At 32.6% G+C, this 20257-nt stretch overlaps 1 protein-coding gene across 1 annotated transcript; it reads right to left on the reverse strand.

Moving 5' to 3' along the window:
• Positions 1 to 247: 247 nt before the first annotated feature.
• On the reverse strand, positions 248 to 4048 carry LOC129003479 (uncharacterized). The gene has a single exon (XM_054431774.1). It carries the CDS (start codon positions 4046 to 4048, stop codon positions 248 to 250), a length of 3801 nt encoding a protein of 1266 aa, XP_054287749.1.
• Between the last annotated feature and the right edge of the window lie 16209 nt (positions 4049 to 20257).

The following is a 20257-nucleotide window of genomic DNA, read 5'->3' on the forward strand; positions in this document are numbered from 1 at the left end:
AGAGCACTATCTTATCGTTTCCCCCACCATATTAAAAACGCGCGCTATTAAAGAGCCTTCAGTCGTAAAAGTAAAACTGGACCAAGATGATTATTACCGTGTTGAGTCTGTTTATGCAACTGTACGGGCCGTTTTCATCCCAATACGCGGACGATGAAGCATATTGGGAATATAGGGAAATTGAAAGGAAAGTGGACAAGATGAATAGGAGGCTGAAAGAACTTCATAAGAAGATTGAATGGTGGGATTAGGTAAGTCTTGGATTTTTTTGGTAGCCATAAGGGAGGGTGTCATATGTGCCTTCAAGTCTCCTCTTAGGTCCAGTGACTCTAAAGAGTTTTTTCACTTTAGTCGTTATGATATTTTTGTCTTTGGTCCTTCTAATTCTGCTCTCAGTTGTCTCAACTGAAAGTCTCGCTTCACTCAACACCATTTCTTTTAATTGGGCAAAATTTAGTTTTTTAGAGGTGTTGAGGTTAAGTGTCAACCCTTTAATTTTGCACACTTCAACTAAAGCATTTTTATTTGTTGAAAACACCAAGTACGCGTATGTCTTTGGACCACCTGAAACAAATTCAACAATATAGGAGCCCGGACCATACTCGGCTAGCTCGTCTGTCATTTCTCCCAAGTAGTCACCGGTAGGTATCCTGTACAAGTTCTGCTTGTATATGTAGAGTACGCTGTCTGTGTCGTAGTAAATCACCTGGCCGCCGAGAGCTTCGAGGTGTTCGTAAAGCTTTAATCTAGCTTGTGCCGTAGTGAACGCTGCCAGGACAACATTCACTGTTCGCAAAGACTCTCCAACCTCGTCGATGTTTTGCCAATTCACTAGAAGGACATTTTCATTCAATTCTCTAATGGTATTGACCTGTATCCCTGGTGTTATCATTAACGTAAAGAAGTCTTTGGGGTTCCTAATCAACGACGCCTTTGTCTGGTTCTCTCGCTGGCCAAACTTTCCCCAAAAAGAGTTAAGCATTAGTTTAGCAAGAGATCTCAATCCACTGTTCTTTTCAATCTTGGCGGGATCCAGACTGACTCCTTCATGGTCTTTATAGTCCTTGACGTACTTCTCTTTGTCTTCAGGGGTCTCACACCATGAAGGGTACCCTGATGCCTCTTGTTTGATCTTTAGGAATTTATCTATAAAATCTGTAAAGAGCCCTCCGTTTTCATAAGTGGCCATCTTGTATTCCCACATCTCATACATGTCTAGAATCACATATCCTTTGTCCACGGCTTTCCTTATCTCATCCATGGTCCACGTACCGGTCAGGGCTCTTTCTTCACTACTATGGTGACAATCTTCTTGGTTCAACTGCTCACCACACTTTCTACACAAAACAAACATCAGTTTGTCACTCATCCTAGCAGGTAGTACAGGGTGATACAGTTTCAGTGGTGGCAGGACTTTACATTTCAGAATACCATTTACTTCCAGTCCAAGCTCTCGGCAGGCTCTGTCCCCTACATGTACAGTGGGATGTCCTAGTGGATAGTGCCCTCTCTTACAAACATAAGGGTATAGGGAACACACATCGACATATTGGATGGATTCACCATCTTCACACTTGTGATAGGTCTTGGCGTTTCCTGTCCTACCCCCAAAGAAAGCGTTGCGAGGTTCAAGGGGGAGAAAATTCAAGATAGGCAAAGAGTTTAGATAAGACAAGTTATTATCGCGTTTGATTTTTTTAAACTCGCACTCCCACATCTCAACAATCTCATACGCGGTTTCAGACAGTTTTTGAATTTTTGTTTTAGTTCTTTCATACCGGAGATGTAGGCTGTCAGAAGGATCCTCTTTCAGAGGCTCCTCTCGTTTGTAGGGGTAGCATTTAGGGCATCCATGGTAGTAACAGCCTTGGAATTCATAAACACGTTCCCCATCAAACCCGTCAACTTTCATTCCCGCAATTCTACTCTCTCTCCCCCGCCCAGCGTGGTTAATTGTCACATCTCGCTGGCCTTCTTCCCAGGTCATCCATTGCAAAGCAATGGCCGACTGGTTTTCAACCATGCGATATCCGTTTTTAGGAATCAAGCCGATAGTGTTGGGTTTCAAAAAGTTACGTCTGAACGCCAGGTTACAGGCGCTCGCGATCGTAACAGCCTCTAGGAATGGTTCAACATTACATTCAAGTAAGAAGAGCTTTCTAAATTTAATACACGCTTGGGCCAGTATGTCAACATCAGAAAGGCAATACTCTACTATTTCTTTGGAAAAATCAAAAACATAATTTTGACTCATCTGTTCGTTGTGCCAATTTTCAAAGTCCTTGTATGTTTTTTCAAACATAGTGTCAGGACAGTAGAATTTTTTACTAGGGATAGGACCGACAAAGTTTTGATTCGCCATCGTGTTGAACAGATGAGGAAAGTAGCCTTTCTTTTTCTCCGGGGGCAGATCGAACGCTTTTGGAAGAGCAGACAGTGCCATGGGGAAGTAGTTTAGGGAATCAATAAACCGTACACTGTCCACTTCCAACAATATCACCTTTGTGCCTCTCATGATCAGTTCAGGTGTGAATTTAGTGTGTTCAATAATGTGCTTCAGGATAAACTGGAAATCAAACCCCTGACCGTTATGGGCAATTGCACACACATTCTTAAATTGCTTTCTGCTCTCCATAACATAGTCCACAAATCTACCAACAGGGTCCTCTCTGAATATTTTTGTCCTATCGTTGCACGTGTCACAACCCTCTCCCTCTATACATTTCCAACAGTACTGTTGAGAAATGCAGAGATTGACTATATGCAGGTTGGAGTCAGGGTCGGTTGCCAGGGGTTCGTCTTGACGCGTCTCCAAATCAAAGAAAATGTACACAGAGTCTTTAATCTTGTCTGTGGGCTTTCTTTTGTCCACTTTCATGTAGCATTGGTGGTCAGGTGGTAAGAATTCCCTACAAATCACACAGAACACTTCTCCACAAACATGATCTGACTTTCTGTTGTTAAGATTGATGATTTTGTCACAGTCCTTACATTTTCTCACAGATTTACAGCGCTCATTCTTGTGGGCCAGGAAACAAATCTGATTTTTGTATTTTAAGTTGCATTCAGGACACACAATACCACCCATCTCTTCAATGCAAGGTGGAGAGACGGTTTGACAGGCTGAGCAAATATTGTTACATCTGTGGTTTCCTTTGTTGCTATACGGAACGTGGCATCCTTCACAGAAGTGGGTGCAGGCAAAAGCAGCTGTCAATGAAGTTATAACATTGTAGTGGCCATTATGGAAGAGCAAATTAATTTTTAGTGAGGCATCAGGGTTGTTTCCTTCAAAGTACACGTCTCTGCCCCTCCTGTCATAGTGATACACAGTGATCTTGTATTTTTTCAGATGGTCCTGAAACTTTTGCAACTCTAGGATACCTGCACCCTCCTCTGGAATTTCCACCCTAGCCTTCTGCATCAGTTTCCTTGCCCTGTTCAATTGCCTACCCCTTCTGTCCTTACGAATAGCTTGAAATTCAGGATTGTTTTTAACCTTAGCCTTTGCCACCACAATAGCCCTAGGCAGGCAGAGGTTGTCAGTATTCTTTATAGCAACAATGCCCTTCCGTTTGTGACATTCTTCATTGAACGTGTTAAACATGCCTGGCCTTACCCTACCTGTGCCTACAGGGAGATTGACACGCGTGCACTCGACCTGGAAGGTATCTGCCGAAGTGATTGATTCCGCATTACTCTGAACTATTCCGCCAAAAATTTCCCACAGTACGTCCTCATCCACTTGGGCAGCTGGTCGGAACGCAACGTATCCGGGCTCTTTATTTTTTAAATTTAGACTTCGCAAAGTAAACCCGAGCTGATCCCCTTCCTCGGACTCAGCTTTCATTTTTTCAACAAGGCTAGAAAAGCCACCTCTAAGCCAATCAATTTCAGAAACTCCTTCAGGAGGGGAATTAAATTTAAAAGTGGTCCTGCGGCCATGTACTCTAAAGCGCCTGACATACGTTTCATTGGTGTTGACAACATTGACTGGATCAACAGGCCCAATAAAGGGTTCCGCAGAAGTGCTTGGAACTGAATCCATACTAAAGACCAGAAACAGTATACTATTTAAAAATTATTAAACTAACTTTAAAAAAAACTAAAATTTATTTTATAATATATAATAAAAAAGTCTAATAGATTATTTTTTAAGAAAACAGTTTAAAAATATTTTTAAGATTCAATATGTTACTTCCTATAAAGCTGGCAGCAGAAAGATAACTATTAACAAATGTTAGCGGTATTTATACTTGTAACCTTATGACCTAAGCAGCGGATGACTGTTGTGATAGCAATTTAAATTCAAAAATTCAAACGTATCCCAACTGACAATAGCTCAACAGAAATAATATAAACTTAGATGGTTCTAATTAGCATACAAAGCAATCAGCAGGAAACTGTTATCTTAACCTTGATGACCCTCACTTGAAAAAGTGTACAAAACTAATGAGTTATATAACTTGTTTGTTTCAGATAATATGCCAATGATGAAGAAAGAAAATTAGTGAATAAGTATTTAACTTTCGTTCAATCAACGTAATATAATTAATTTACTCTTTATAATAAAACTTTAAAACTATTTATTTGTTTTACTAACCTGAGACACAAAGACAAAACACCAAGATGGACTAAAGCAGACCAAGTCAGAGACCAGAATATCTTGCTCAGGTGAATAGAGCGCTTATATACACCGTCATATAAGTCGAGGCCAGCCAGGCAGGTAGGTCGTTACACAACAAGGACAGACAGCAAGGACTGTATAATTTAGAACCATTAAGCCGGCCCCAGATTAACAAACTCACTGGCCTTCACATTTAAGAGCCGACAATCAGGATGTCTAACTGTCAATTATAATACAAGGCCCAACTTTGTAATCAGATTTATAATCCATGTTAAATTAACTCACTCACCTCGACATTTCAAAGAACCACTTTTCCTTGTAGTCACTACTCCCCATTCCATATATAGTTGGCAGTTAACAAACAACATAATTTATCATATCTATGATATTTGAAATTGTTTAAAGCTGTAACTTGGTAGGGTGGTTTGTAACCACAACCACTTAGGCATAGTATACCTCTTAAGGGTGAACTACCCTCTGAACCACCCCTAACATAAAAAATGTCATTTTCAATAGAAAATGTCTGAAACTTGAGATTCATGCGTTATTAACATTAAATCACCTGAAAATAGTCAAATTTTCACTCGGGGATGAAACTACCCTAAAAGTGTTTTTTCCTTATTGCTCAGCTATTTTAATAGTTTGAGCACTGAAACTTGGTACAAAAATCAATACTAGTTTACTCAACATTATTTAAAAACCAATATTGAAAATCATCCCCTGGAATTTCTTTTATCAACCCTTATACTAAAACAGTTATTACATGATTACCAGAGGGTGGAAAATTATTATATTTGCTACAAAGTATCCCAGCACTGTCTAATATTTTTAACAATTGAAACTTTCAACCTAATCCTAACAGCTACCCCAAAATCACTGTTCATCCCCCAAGCTTTGGGATTTTTTATTGAGCTTATTTTTCATCGTATCAATCTGAGATTTGATATACTGATTCATCTTTATACTAGCTACAAAATATATAAATCTCAGCCTCATTAGACCACCTCAACGCTGCACTCTGGTGGGCAAAAATTGTACCTACAGTACTACAATCTGGTGGAAAAATAATGTACCTACAGTGCTACAATCTGGTGGCTAAGACTCCTAGTGGTCAAAATCAGAACTACGAAATACTTTTCATCCTACATCACACTCTTAACCTCCAAGGACAAACATAATTAGTCAACACCATGATAACAAGCTTATCTTGACCCCAAGGTCATGATAACAAGCGTATCTTGACCCCAGGGTCACGATAACAAGTCTATCTTCAATCCCAAGGTCAATGACCCAGTTCAAGGTCATTTTGGCCTATCCTCCCATGGGGTCTACTCATGTCCTTGATATTTTTGACAAAATATTATCAAAGGTTAATTTACAGAGTAAAATGTTAAATTTAAATATTACCTTGGTCTAAGCTTAAAGTAACTGTAAAGTAATAAAACAGTCCGAAATAATCTGGAATCATTTTATTAAACTATATTTTTACAATAGGTAATAAAATTTAGTTATATATTTCAAATGCCACTTTAAAAATGTATGTTTTATTTGATAATTTGATTACTAGTCTTTTATTCCAAGATTAACTACAGGTGTTAAGGGCGATGGACGATAATTTATAAAGTCAAACACGCAGCATTAAGAGATTGGACGTGTTAAGTAAATGGCGTAGAACAATAAAAACGATCAGCCAAGACACTAATGGATTGGTGAGGTCTGGCAAAGATCAAAAATGGTGATCCTTAATGGGTTGGTAGCAAGTCTCTTTGTTTCATTGTCTTTTAATGCTACTTGCAAATACAGGTAAATACAAATATATTAAACAAGGATTTATTTGACAAAAGTAAAAACACTAAAACATTAGGTTTCATGTTAAGTTAAATTTTTAAGGAACTTCAATGGAAAACGTTATCTTACAAGATGTTTTTTGTAAAACTAGTTCTAAAATATAACCCTTTCAAGATTCAAAGAAAAATTTATTGTTTAATTGTAAAGTAATTAAAACTAGCGGGGCTCGTCCTTCGCACGGGAATCAAGTGTTTTGTACAAATGTGTTTTGATTCAGTACAGCGAGTTTAAATTTTTTATTTGTCTACACATTGTCATTAAATTTTGGTGTATTTGACGAGTTAACCGTGGACAGAAGGGCATTTAATAATTAACCGTCCAGTCTAATTTATTTGTTATATATAGCTCCTAATTATGAACTAGGTTTTGTGGACTTGAGGAAATAATATTTTCTTGCTTCTCAACAAGAAATATATGTAACTTGTAATCACTCAGTATTCAATAAGGCGCGAAATTATTCCAAAAGTTACACGACGGAAATGTAAATTTGAAATTATACATGCAGATACACTGTTGATATAAAGTTGCTTCTACGCAACCGAGATTTCAATCCTACTTCATAAACTTTAACATGGAAAATCTATAAACTTTAAATTAAGCTACAAATTTGAAAATCAATTAATACATTATTTAAATATTTTCTTTACAAAGGAACTTTAACTGTTTACTTTAAAAAGCTTCATTTGGCATTCTCAATAACCCCCCCCCCCCCCACCTTTCTTATCAACCATTATAATTTAAGACTAATGTAATGTAAAAGAAACTTTTAATTCATTTTATAACCCTCGTGTATCTCAATCATTATTATAAATTACCAATATAGATACGATTTAAAAAAAATCTGGTTCAATGGTTAGTGCCAAGCACAATTAGTGAATTGATTTATACTAGATAATATTAATTTTAGAACGATAAATATAATTATTAAATAGTTCACAAGAAAGGGACGGGTGAGCATATAGTAGCTACTCCCGTATACAAAAAAACAAATATAAAGTCTTATGCCTTATGCATATGAATTACGGGTATATTTTGTTTATTTATTTGCAATAACTAAAAGTTAATACATTTTAATGTAACACTGTTACCAAGAGATCCTAATTAATTTATTACATAATGAACATGCGTGCATATATTGTATATAGTGTTGTTGTCTAATGTATGATTAATTAATCTAAAATTACTTTCACAGAATTATTTTGCAACACAAAAAGCTTAATTATGTTTAGACATAAATTAAGACATTGGTTGGTAGTATTACTGTTCTGGACATGTTGGCAGTTGCATTGTTTTAGTGTCTGGTTTAAATGTAACAACTACACTTGCAAATTCGTAACATTTCTATTTCTTTTCCTTTCGTTGGTTTTACAAGAATTGTGACAAAGGTATTTTGAATAAGTAGCCAAACAACTATACTTGAATAAATGAATAGCTTGGTTTTAGAAGAGTACTTTGAGTCAAAGTGTCATTAAAAAATATCAAAGTGTAAACTTTGACTGTAAATGAGTAACGCAGATGTATTTAAACATCCTCTCATACTTTAAAAAAGAAATAAGTCTGATTTCAATTTATTATTGAATAAAGTAATTGACATTTTAAACTTATATTAAATATCTCATTAAAAACCTTTCCAATAAAAGAATCAATATCTGCACTGACAAAAATCTTTGCTTTACTTCCAATAAAATAACGTGATATTATTTTTTTTCAAGAGAGCTTTATGAACTTCAAACAGGTCCAATTTAAAGTTACATTTAATAACGATGTTGTCAGTTAGTTTTTCTAATTACCATTTTGAAAAAAATATTAAATAGAGTAAATCTGCAAGATGCTGATAAAGATGTTTTATGCATATTTCTGGTAATCGTTGAAAATTAAATTTGCCCTATGAACTGATAAAATATTCATTGCTATAGGGTTTACAATTTACATCGAAGTCATTATTTAGTTTCGTTCGAGTGAGAAATAAATCTCTGTAAATGATACAGTATTTTAGTAGTACATAAAGTTAGTCAGTTTGATTAAAGGCTGAAGATGAGAGAGTGTAAACAATGTCAGCTGTTTATTTCCCTCGTGGCTTTCCAATGTCCAGTAGTAAATGGCCTCATTCTGAGCTGAGTTTATACCTAACGTGTGACCGTTAGTTCTCATTTGGGCTACGTTTTCAATTTTACCCTTGACATTTTGACAAATAATAAAAACAAAGGGATCTCTCATGAGCATATGAAAGTATTTAAAGTATTCATATAAATACCGTACTTTAATGTTTTTTTTTACTGTATGGTTCTTAAGATTTTCTGAGCCAAGTTTACTTTAATAAAATAAAATTATATATTAGTGTCAATTATTGATTTATACCCGCTTTTAGAGAATAATCTGGTAATCCGCACAGCACTTAAGAGACAGGTAAATAATGAATTACTGCTTTGGATAAACTATGCGAGGAATATAATGTAAAATTGATTATAATCTAATTAATTGGACTCATACAGTGTTTTTAATTACTAAAACTTCACATTCTGAATAGTACAATCTATACAGTTAAACCTTTCTCGTAAGTAACAGATTTTTTACGATTTTCTTCTACCTTACTTAGGACGGACCACAAAACGTCGGGCGTTTATTCTAAAGAAGTACTTAAAATTAAAGGTTTACGCTGAGAAAAAACTCTGCTACAACCTCGACTCAGAAAGGTTCGAAGCAAAATGGTGTTGGTTTAAAATTACAAGAAATAGTAATTACATCAACAAGTTTCAAGTTCGTAATTTACAACACTTTTTTGCAGAATCTTTAATGAGGATAAAACTTCTTATGGATTAAGTAACGCTAATTGCATGGAAAAATGAGCATTTAACAGTTTTATCCATGAGAAGTATTCATAATTCGTTAAAAATTCTACAAATATTTCTCTTAGGGGAAAATGGACTTTCGTTTTTAATAATTACCAGTTCCCCAACGCGTCTTAGTCCTGTTGAGTACATTATAGTCGTTGTTAATTATATTGCCGACGCCTAAAATGAATTTTCTACATTTTGATACAAAGTTGTTTATTATTTATACTATGGAAAAAGTGAAAGTCAGAGTGGTGAAGTAGCTAATGACGAGTAACGATTCTCATGAGAACATCTGGTAGATTAAATTACAGTCCTTCAGAGGCAAAAACTCCAGCTGTCGTAACTCGCGGACCGTTTAACATTGAATGATTTATCACAGGGTTACTGTCGTACTCATTTGTAAATGATACTTGTAACTCTAAACTATTCGGGCTTGTATACAATACACATTTTACTTCATTTGATTTGACTCTTAAGATAATATGTATTGACACTTTCAAGTTAAATATTATGTTGTTTATCGACAAGTATGCTTAGTATTATATCTTGTTTCTAGTGTTCGGTTAAGTTTTAAATGGTTTTTGGACATGTTTTATAGGCTAGTGTTGTTGTACGTTACATTAAATAGTAATAATAATACTGTTTTCCGTGGTTTTAATTAACTGATGATAAACCTTTTTCTACATCTGTATTGATTTACATTGATTTACCCTTCTTATATGAGCTTCGAATCACACTTACACAATAGACTACAGGAAAGAGAGTTAGTTGAGTTATAATTTTTAAGTGATCGAATTACTTTTTTACCGACACAACTGTTGGTATTATTTAAGAGTCTGTTAAACAAAACAAATAATAATATACACATACACTATAATAATATAAGGATATTATATAATTAGACAGATCGTTTTTTTTTATTTGCTTAAAACAATCACAATGAACTTATTATGAAACAACATAAGACGGAACATAAAACTCTACTTTAACACTAAACACAAACACAAAAAAATACACAAAACAACACAACAGCTGTATTGACAGTCTAGACACGTCTCAGTCTCACTATTGGCCTTTGGTTATTGCCTGATAAATCCCTTCACAGGTCTTTGTGTGGGAACAATCTGGACTTTGTGTTGAACAAAATAATTATTTAAATATACTCAATGGGTAATCTATATCTATATATATATATATATATATATATATATATATATATATATATATATATATATATATATATATAAGGCAAAGCCCTCACTGACTGACACACTCACTCACTCACTCACTCATCACTAATTCTCCCACTTCCTATTTACCTAGGAGGCTGAAATTTAGTACACTGATTCTTTAGGCATTAAATAGGAAAACTAAGTTGTTTTTATTCTGATCGGACTCTCGGGCTCCGCCCCAGTGGCTCTGGAGTTTCCCATGTTAACCTTATGAGTATTCATATTAAAATGGAATTAGTGAATCTTAACAGCTGTTTCAATTAAACAAGTTGGTTCTGTTCTATGATGTGCAATAGCATTAAAGTTTCAAGTATTACCAACAGGGTGCATCACTATTATTTTTTTTTATTTATGACAACAGCTAATTTGCAACCAAAATGTGAGTGAGCGTAGCGAACGAACTTCAACCTGGAGGCGAGTTAGCGTAGCGAACGAGCTAACCTGAAGGCAAGTGAACGCAGCGAACGAGCTTTTTAAATAACGAAGAAACAAAACCATAGCCGATCAAAAAGTTTTAAATTCTTTTCCGTCGTTTGATAACAATATTTTATTTAAATGCGAGTTTAATAGGAAGCAATTTGGATGTGAGAGGATAAAATCTAAATCCATCACTCGGTAACCTTTAAGATCTTCTCTATTTGCTAAATAATCCAAAAATCACAACAGCTTAGCTTGAATGTCACCTAATTGCCTGTTATGAAATATAAACTGACGTGTTATCTTATAAATAAAAATCATGATAAAAATCTTTTCGGAATTATTTTTAAATAAGATGCTATTCTATTGAATAAAAAATTAGTAATAACACACAACCATTTAACTATAAAATGCATGCCCACTTGCTGTCATTTAAATTTAAATCCATTTTAGTTGCCTTAAATTGGATACTAAAAAATAACAACAACCAACGCACCGAAATATGCATAACATTTTCTACTTCTAATCTGTTCTTTCTGTTCTTCTTCTAGTGTACGGAGATAGAAAACATGTTTGCAATTTTCTTTGAATAGTTATTGGACATCTTTCACATAATAAGCGTACAACCAACACCTTTCATCTTTACTGAAAACTTGTCTTCCTAGAAAATACATCAATTGAAGCTTGTTTATATTGTAAAAAAATGGCTATGCATACAAGAAGTCTTGACAAACTATAGTTCAATACTTTTAAGAGTAAATCTTCTGAGATTTATGAATAAAGTTACCGTTAAACGTATTTATGACAAAAATTTAAAATAATTACATTTAGACAATAGCTTAAAGTAACCTAAAAATATAGCCAATCAACTGTAAGAGTTTACTGAAAATAGAGTTAAACTTTTATATAACCGGGTTTTAGTTTAAATAAGGTCAATGATGAATAAAGCCTATATCAGATCACTAACAATGAGCCAATCAGTTTGTACAGTTATACAGTGAATCAGAGTTTAAACCTTCTTATAACTTCAGTTTAAAGTTTAAATAATCCAAATAAAAAATAATAAGAGCAGTACCATATGACTGACAATTATTCCAGTGGCTTTGAAAGTTATAATTTGGACTACGTTTCAATCGTCATTACACAGTTTTGTTTTAAATAATTAATAAAGTTGGTGTCATATCACTGACCAATAATAGTTTTCAAAGTTATAATGAGAAATGTTTTTAAACCTCATTATTCAGTTTTGATTTAAATAAAATGATTAAGGCGGTATCAGACCATTGACGATGGCCCAATTAGCTTTGAGCGATCGTTGCTCCTATGAATAGGTCTTTAATATTAAGAATTAGGCCTACACTGTTTGACTCCTCTTCAAAATAATTATCACTTCAGTAATCTATTTGTCACTACGTATCACCTAAATATCTCAGTTAATAAATGATTTCCCCCTTAGAGAGGGACTACACAATGTGTTCCGTAAAAATTAAAAATATTTTCAGTAAAAACTTTTGGTTTTTAAGAAAATGATGAAAATATAATACCTTTTGATGAATAATTACATTTTAACTTATTTCAATCGAATAAATATACATTAATGCCAATAAACCAATGTTTCACCACTGTATTATACTACATTATCCCTGTTAATTTGTTAGTTTCTAATCTAAAAAATATTAAACAGAGAATGTTTCGCTCCTTGTTCCTGTGTGACTAATATTGATTAAACCTCAGACAAATATAATAACTATAGTGTGTGTTGTCCCTGGTAATAAACCACCTCTCTCTTGGAATGAAGGGCGAAAGACTGTGTAAACGCGCGAGTCAAGACAGACAATTCGGTTTAAGATCAAAGAGAGTCACGTTTTATCACACTTTTAAACTGTTTTCTGCCTTCTCGCTCAACATCTGTCGAGTCAGAGAATAATACTCGATGGAAAAAAGTGAAGTTAGTTCTTTGAAATTCGACTAATGTAGTAGAATTTGGCAAGCAAATCATTGCCTCCGGAGAATATTCCAATGATAAATTGTTAGATTTTTCCAGAAAGAAAGAGACTATTTTAATTCCCAAATTAGAGGTTATTCATGAAATATACGATCAGGTTAAAAATATTACTTTTGTTATAATATTCGGTAATAAACCATCATAACATATTATTAAAATAGGCTACCATTATCACGTTTGCTACAATGACTAAATTAGTTTTCAATACAGATAAATTTAATGAGAGGCTAATAAAGTAACACTGTTAAACAAAAAACGTAATTTCTAGGATCTTGTAAAAACATTTTAACGAGGCTGATTGGCACTCAAACTTGATTGGTTCATTACTAGTGACATAGAGCTTGTTTGCTATATAGACTGACTCTTTTAACATGAGTTCGAGTTTAAAATAAATCGTGCACTTGCTATAACTAGAAATAAAATCCGTAGCACGGGTATGTACATGTACAATCTTAGCTCATTATATGTGTCAAACATGATAAATATCTAAGAAAAAACATCATATCATTTTACCTACAAATGTTAAAATTATATTCAATATATTAAGCTGGTAATTGAATTAATTTTGTCTCGTTCATGTTAAAATATAGATAATATTTTGTGGAGTTTATAAAAGTGCTGTACATATTTCAGACGAAAGAATCTTATTCGATGTTCGCGTCACGTTCAAGTTCTACATCTTGGTTTCATTTCCGGTGTTTAGTTTTGTGAGTGATACTCTCACACTTCCTGCTAGGTTTATATAACTGTGGTTTATCTTTTTTATAAAAAAAACAATATTTTGGTAAACCCACAAAACATATTAACTTGATGACTATGTAAATGTGGCATTAAACATTTGCTTAAATTGTTACCTCCTACCAGGCTTATATAGTCTTGAAATTAAGGTTACGTTTAATTCTAAATGTCTCTTATTTTACATTATTGTACTCTAATAAGTATTTTACAATTAACACGTTGTAAAATTATTTCAGTACATAACACTTAGTGTTTTGATTCAAATAATAGTAAAATTGAATTAAAAGTCTATGGGGGTATTTTCAAATAAAGCTAAAGCCAAACACATATTTATAAACTTTTGCTAATAATTTTTATTTTATTTGAGGTAATAAATAAAATAAATATGAAATGACAAGTGTGTTCCTTATTTTAAAAAGCAGTTAGAATCACTAAAGTAAGCTTTTACACATTTAGTTTACGTAGATATAATATCTAAAATCAAAGTGTACTATTTATAAAAGTGCCTTAGCATATATTGGTAATACATTTTACCTGAAAGGTCTCTACTCGTACAACATAAGAGCCATTACAGGTCGTATGATGGGTGTTTCTCAGAAGTTTGTCCTCATCTGAGGTAGCGAAGAGGCTGATAGCAGTTTATCCACAACAAACTTTATATTATTTGTCTAGGAAGTGAAAATGCGTGAAGTAGTTTTTTTTTACTTTTAAAAACCCGAACCAAACTAACAAATGTTCAACTAGGTCTCTATACATACATTGGTGTGTTTTTAGTATTTTTCGACGATTTTAGTAGCCATTTTAATGACACTTCAAGAATATAACTCTAAATAGTGATTTGCTTGCAAAATATGGCTTAAAAAACCCTTTTCCCAACTTTAATTCCTCAACATATGAACAAGATCTTCGTAATGTAAAGGTTTTTATGATTACTTTGGTTAAAATCTATACTATTATATAAAAATCTAATAGTGTCTGTCTGTATGTGTATTACTAATAGGTGCGAAAACTACTGAAACAAACTGGCTTACATTTTACAAAAATATAGTTACCATACCAAGGACCATTATAGGACTATTCACACTTCAATACTGACCGTGGGCTTTGCCCCTTTGGCCTTAAAAGTTCTGAGGTGAGGATATTAAAAGTAAATATTGATTGGTCACCATGGCTGCAATGATAATTCTCACAATGTTTACATTTGCTTTGACATTTCAAAATAAACAAGAAGAACTGCCAAATTGCATATTTTACAATTTAAGACAGCTGATCTAATGAAATTAAAAAAATATACTATTTCAGACAATTATGTGGTTGGTTTATTTAATAAACATTTTTTTCAAAGATCATTTATTCAAAAACTATGTCAATGATTATAGGATATAAAAAATGGCTCTGCTTTCGATTTTAAAGTGTTATGAAAATAATGTTATTGATATATTTTCATGGAAACAGTAAGAAAATTAAAATGTATATATGTTTTGTATGAATTTGGAGGCTACTTCAAATAAATTCGAACTGCTTAACATGTGTTAGAATAACTTAACATAACTTGCACATCACATTGTTTTTTTTTTTTTTTTGTTTTTTTACATGTACCGGTATATTTAGGTAAATTTAGTTATTGTGTTTTGCTAAACCTGTTGTTGCTTAAATTAAACTAAAGAATATCATCAATAACTAAATTGTTCCTCGTTGATTTTTGTGTTCTAAAATCTGTTGTGTATGTGTAAGTATATTTAATTATCAAATGGTAATACAAAATACACTTATTTTATGTTAACATAGCTTTCAGTTCCCATTTACTTCATTTGATAAATTTATTATTTGTGTTTTGCCACACCACTGATTAAATTAAACCGAGGGAAATATCAAAACTAAGCAGTACACAGTGTTCTTTTCTTTCTAAAATCAATGAAATATCCGTTACTATGTTTACTTAATGGTAAGTGTGAAAATGAAAAGACAATGGACGATGGAACTGATTAAAAGAACTGGTTTGTATATTAAGTTGTTTGATGATATTTTTGTAGAGTAGAATCAGAGATGCAATGAAACATACTGTATTTGCTATTACATTTTTTAGTCCTTGATGCTTTGATAATTTTATTACTTTTGTCTGCTGTCTTTAATGCTACATTATTTGTTTGGATTTTGTTATAGTATATATATAGTTTCTTTAATATTTCAAAGACTATTGATAAGGCACAGCAATATTTCAAAAAGTTATAACAGCTGACTTAGTTTTGCTCATGATTTATTGTGAGTGAAGAAACTGAAGATGGAAGGATTGGAGATTTAATACAAAGAAGAGTGAAATTAAAAACATGTTCATTTAAATTTAATAGTTAGTATTTTTGCAGCTTCAAAGTTGAAGTTTAAAATGTCAAAAATAAAGAAAAAAGAAGGTAAATCATGTATGTGAAAGTTTATTCAAAGATTTGGCCAGTTTTTCTCATATCAGCCTACACAAGATTTAACATTATTCAAAACCAAAATGGTGGTATCCACTACTTACCAGATTTAAAAGTTATAACTTAAACGTTTATATTAAGGCCATGAAAGTTGAATTTTGTTTCTAAAAGCGTTGGCGGGTGTGTAACTATTATACACAACAGATGTAAAGATTAAAATGTTTCTATTTTGTGTCCTTTTCCCGTTGCAAAGCACGGGTACAACAGCTAGTATTTTTATAAACCTGTAAATGTAATTGGTAATCTTTTTGACTCATACACCAAACTAAATAACTTATAGTTTCTAATATGTTTCTCTTAGTGCTTATGTAACGAATGGTCCATGAGCTATTTAATGAGTCTCTTTTACATATATTAATCCATTAATAATCATGACGGAATCTCTTTACATATTTTTATATTTTTGTATGGAAAGTTTTATTCTTTCACCTTAGTAGGTGCTAAAATTATATCATTATAGGTTACAAACATGGTGCGTAAACATATTTCCTAAAAATTCCCTCCATTACACTCTAAGTTAGACAGATGTATATATTCCATCACCAGTCATCATAAACGACACAGTAACACATGTGTGTAAAAGGCTGTCATGTTTAATACTGTGAATGATAGCTGTCGGTGCTAATGTTGAAATACACCATCAGACTCCACATTGTAAAAAAATTCAAAACCAGGTAACACGTAAATAAGGTTATGTTTAAAAATAATTTTAACAGGATTAATCATATTCTACTACATAGTGTCTAGTGTACTACTTCATACTGTAAAAATATGTTCGACGTATATTTGTGGTTAAAATAGATTAATAGTGTAGCTTGACCGAGTAGATTTCATTTTTATTTATAAGGTCAATTCCACAAAAATTTAAAAGAATTAAAAAAACACATCGTGGTCTCATTTAATATATATAGTATATGATCATTATTGATAAATTATTTACCTAACAAAAATATTTCTTACATTAACATGGTCAACTAAATCCTCAAAATACAGCATAAATACTCTAGTTTTACAAATTCAAGAGATTGAGAATATACTTAGCATTCCCAAACTTCTAGTCAAATGAGGAAAATGTTTTCAAATACGTTTTTGGTATAGTTATCTAAAGAATATCAAAGTTTTCCAGATTTAGTCCAAATGAAACTGTGGCGTTGCCTCAAAAGGGTAAAGTTTGAAATTAGATTCAGATGCAACTGGCCGGAAATATTCTTGGGACTCAAGTAGAACCTACTAAGATAGATCTGGCTGTATGGGTGAACATAAAATTGTTAATTAATAATAAGCTATTTACATAAATTACAAAAATAAAAATAAATTTCAACTGCACCTCCTTAAACCGCATTACAATAATAATCATTTCAAAATCGTTTAAACCAACGTTTCGATGTTTTGATTAGAAATTACATAATCTCAAATAACTAAAATACAATAAAACGTTTGATTACTGCAACTTAAGACTTACAACCATTTTGGTAAAACCTTTCTGGAGTTATCTAACACTCGTAAGTTGTTGTGTTAGCGTAAGGAAATATCTTCTTGAAGCTATTGGCAACTGTTCTAAGCCCCAACCTAATATTCATTGCTGATATTAATAACAGACTAATCTAGTTATCTAATGTTTGATTAGTTGAATGATCGTCTAGAGTCAGTTTGATATTAATAGTTGGGGAATTGACATCAGTCAATGTATAATTGACTTGACATGACCTAATGTATTATAGATGTCTAGTTGACATTTTTTTTGTCCTAGGACGCTAGGCACGATCCTTGGATTGTTTTTCACATTACTTCAGGCTAGACCTAGGGGATGCGGCATTATCACTTAGATAAAATCCGTTGGTGATTAACTGTCAGGTATATCGAGATCCTGATGTTACCAATAATCTGTACGATTTAATAGTTTGAAAAATGTTTTATATGATAAAAGGTTCTTGAAATTATGTTTTTATGTAAATATCTACCGGTTCAATTAGGTTGGACATTATTTTGTAATAATTATTGACTTTTTTGTATAATTTAAATAACGAAAAAACAATATGTACTTGCATTAGTTGAATGGTTGTGATATTTTTCTTCGATATTACAAATTTATTCAAATACTAATTTAAGAAACTAGAGTATGTATTCATATATTTTCATATATACTTTAGCTTTTTTTATTTAAGGGAAAATGAAGCCTTCAACATCATTAATCTTATTTAGATTTTGACTCATGTAAAAATAACTTTAGTATTTTGATTCGTTTTTACTCCCTTCTGTTACCCACACAGCTTTGTTTTTCTGCTGGTTGTAGTGTTAAATTATTGTATGGCGTTGTATGGCTTTAAAAGCAGGAAAAATATAAATAGCTATTTAAATAGAAAATATAAATTGTACATTAGCTTATTTTGCAGGTTTCCTATTACAGGTCCGATTTAATATTTTGGATGACTTGGACATATTAAACCCTTGGGTTTTCTAGAACTAATTATAAAAGAGGAAGCTCTGTGCATCATTCTGTTAAATAGAAAACCAAAAAAATAACCAATATCTCACAATTTGCCCCATTAATTTGCCCATTAATGTAGATGTAAACTAACAAACAAATCCCGTACGTTTTGCCCATGAAGAGATTTCCGATAGTCTTATTATAAATTTAGGCAAAACATCCTCTAAACATCTAAATCATGACTTTTTATCTACATTTTATATTTAATATCACTTAGCAAAGCGTTAATCATTATTCAACCTCTATAAATTTGATAATTAATTACTCCAGTTTCTTTAATAAAAATAGCCATAAATTCCTAACCTATTTAGGTGGGCACTACCATATGCTGTATTGCATTGCGGAGTATATCTAGATATCTACCCAATGTAATTTATTATCCTCATTTATCAATCAACTGAAGACAATCTCGATATATAACCAAGAAAGTAAATATTATTCTTAATGTATTTCTTGGTTATAAAAGAGAAAGAATAATTACAAATGTTAAGCTTTCTTTTTTTACAGCTTTCTTTTCTATTAGCCAGTATTGTCAAAGGTTAATTGACAGTGATAGTGAAGAAGCAAGATTTAATTAACAGTTTCTGTGTAAGGTGTGCTTTTGAGTCCGTTGTTTTTAATTTTTATTTTTATTACCTCATACATTTATAATATTAAAGTAAAATATTATTTTAACCCAATGATACGCTTAACTTGAAATTTACTTGGAAGTTTATATGTTTTTGACTTAAAAGTACCGAGAAAAATATTTAAAACGTTTTTCAAAGTTAACCCGATTATATAGTTTATAAGGAAGTGACCTGAGCTTTAAACTAGCATCAAGGACGATTCGACTCAAGTCCCAAGTTGGATGATACTGATTGAACCAGAGTCAAGAGTCAATATTCAATTAACTGACCAACACTGAAGTGTATAACTTGTGGAGCGTGTTAATGTGTAACAGATGTCCTTTGATGACGTCACTTTACCACAGGCATTGATTGGGGCTTTGTTGAAGTGTTGAAATCGGTCTTTAAAGAATGTTAAATATGTACTTGTTACTTCTATTTTTTCTTAGCAAAGTGTTCATAGTGTATATGCTAAGGTGAAGATCAACAATAATAATTGTTGAATTAATGCAATAACATCTTTGTTACTGAAAGTTCAGAAGTTTCTTTAGCTGGTATCTTTCGTTGAAAGTCCAATTATAAAAGAAGTTTGGGTATGGTAACGACCCATTTAAAATATTTGACTTTTATCAGGATTAAATCGGACTACCCCCAAATATTAGGCAGACTGAACACTAGACAAGGTTGTAGGATACGATAAAAGTCAAGGAAACTGCTTGAAAGTGCATGCTTTTTGTATGATACATCTTAAAATGTGAGTATTTTAGTTTGGAGGGTGAACAAACAACGAGCATCATAGAGTTGTACATGATATACAGTAAGCTGGATGATTGGTGATGACAGTGGCTGAAAGGTCCAACACCTCCTATATCAACTGTGGTTTCTGGTATTATTGTAGGATATACTGATATCAGTTCTAGAAACTACATCACAGATTGTTTACAACTGTCCTATTGATTACAGGAGACAACAAGCTGTCAGCTGTT

This window comes from Macrosteles quadrilineatus, unplaced genomic scaffold, assembly GCF_028750875.1.
Source record: "Macrosteles quadrilineatus isolate MER2022 unplaced genomic scaffold, UCM_ALF_1.0 Scaffold_9__3_contigs__length_116548681, whole genome shotgun sequence".
Lineage (NCBI taxonomy): Eukaryota > Metazoa > Arthropoda > Insecta > Hemiptera > Cicadellidae > Macrosteles > Macrosteles quadrilineatus.

Coding starts and splice junctions, on each gene's coding strand:
- LOC129003479 (XM_054431774.1), bottom strand. CDS start 4,048: ATGGATTCAGTTCCAAGCACTTCTGCGGAACCCTTTATTGGGCCTGTT.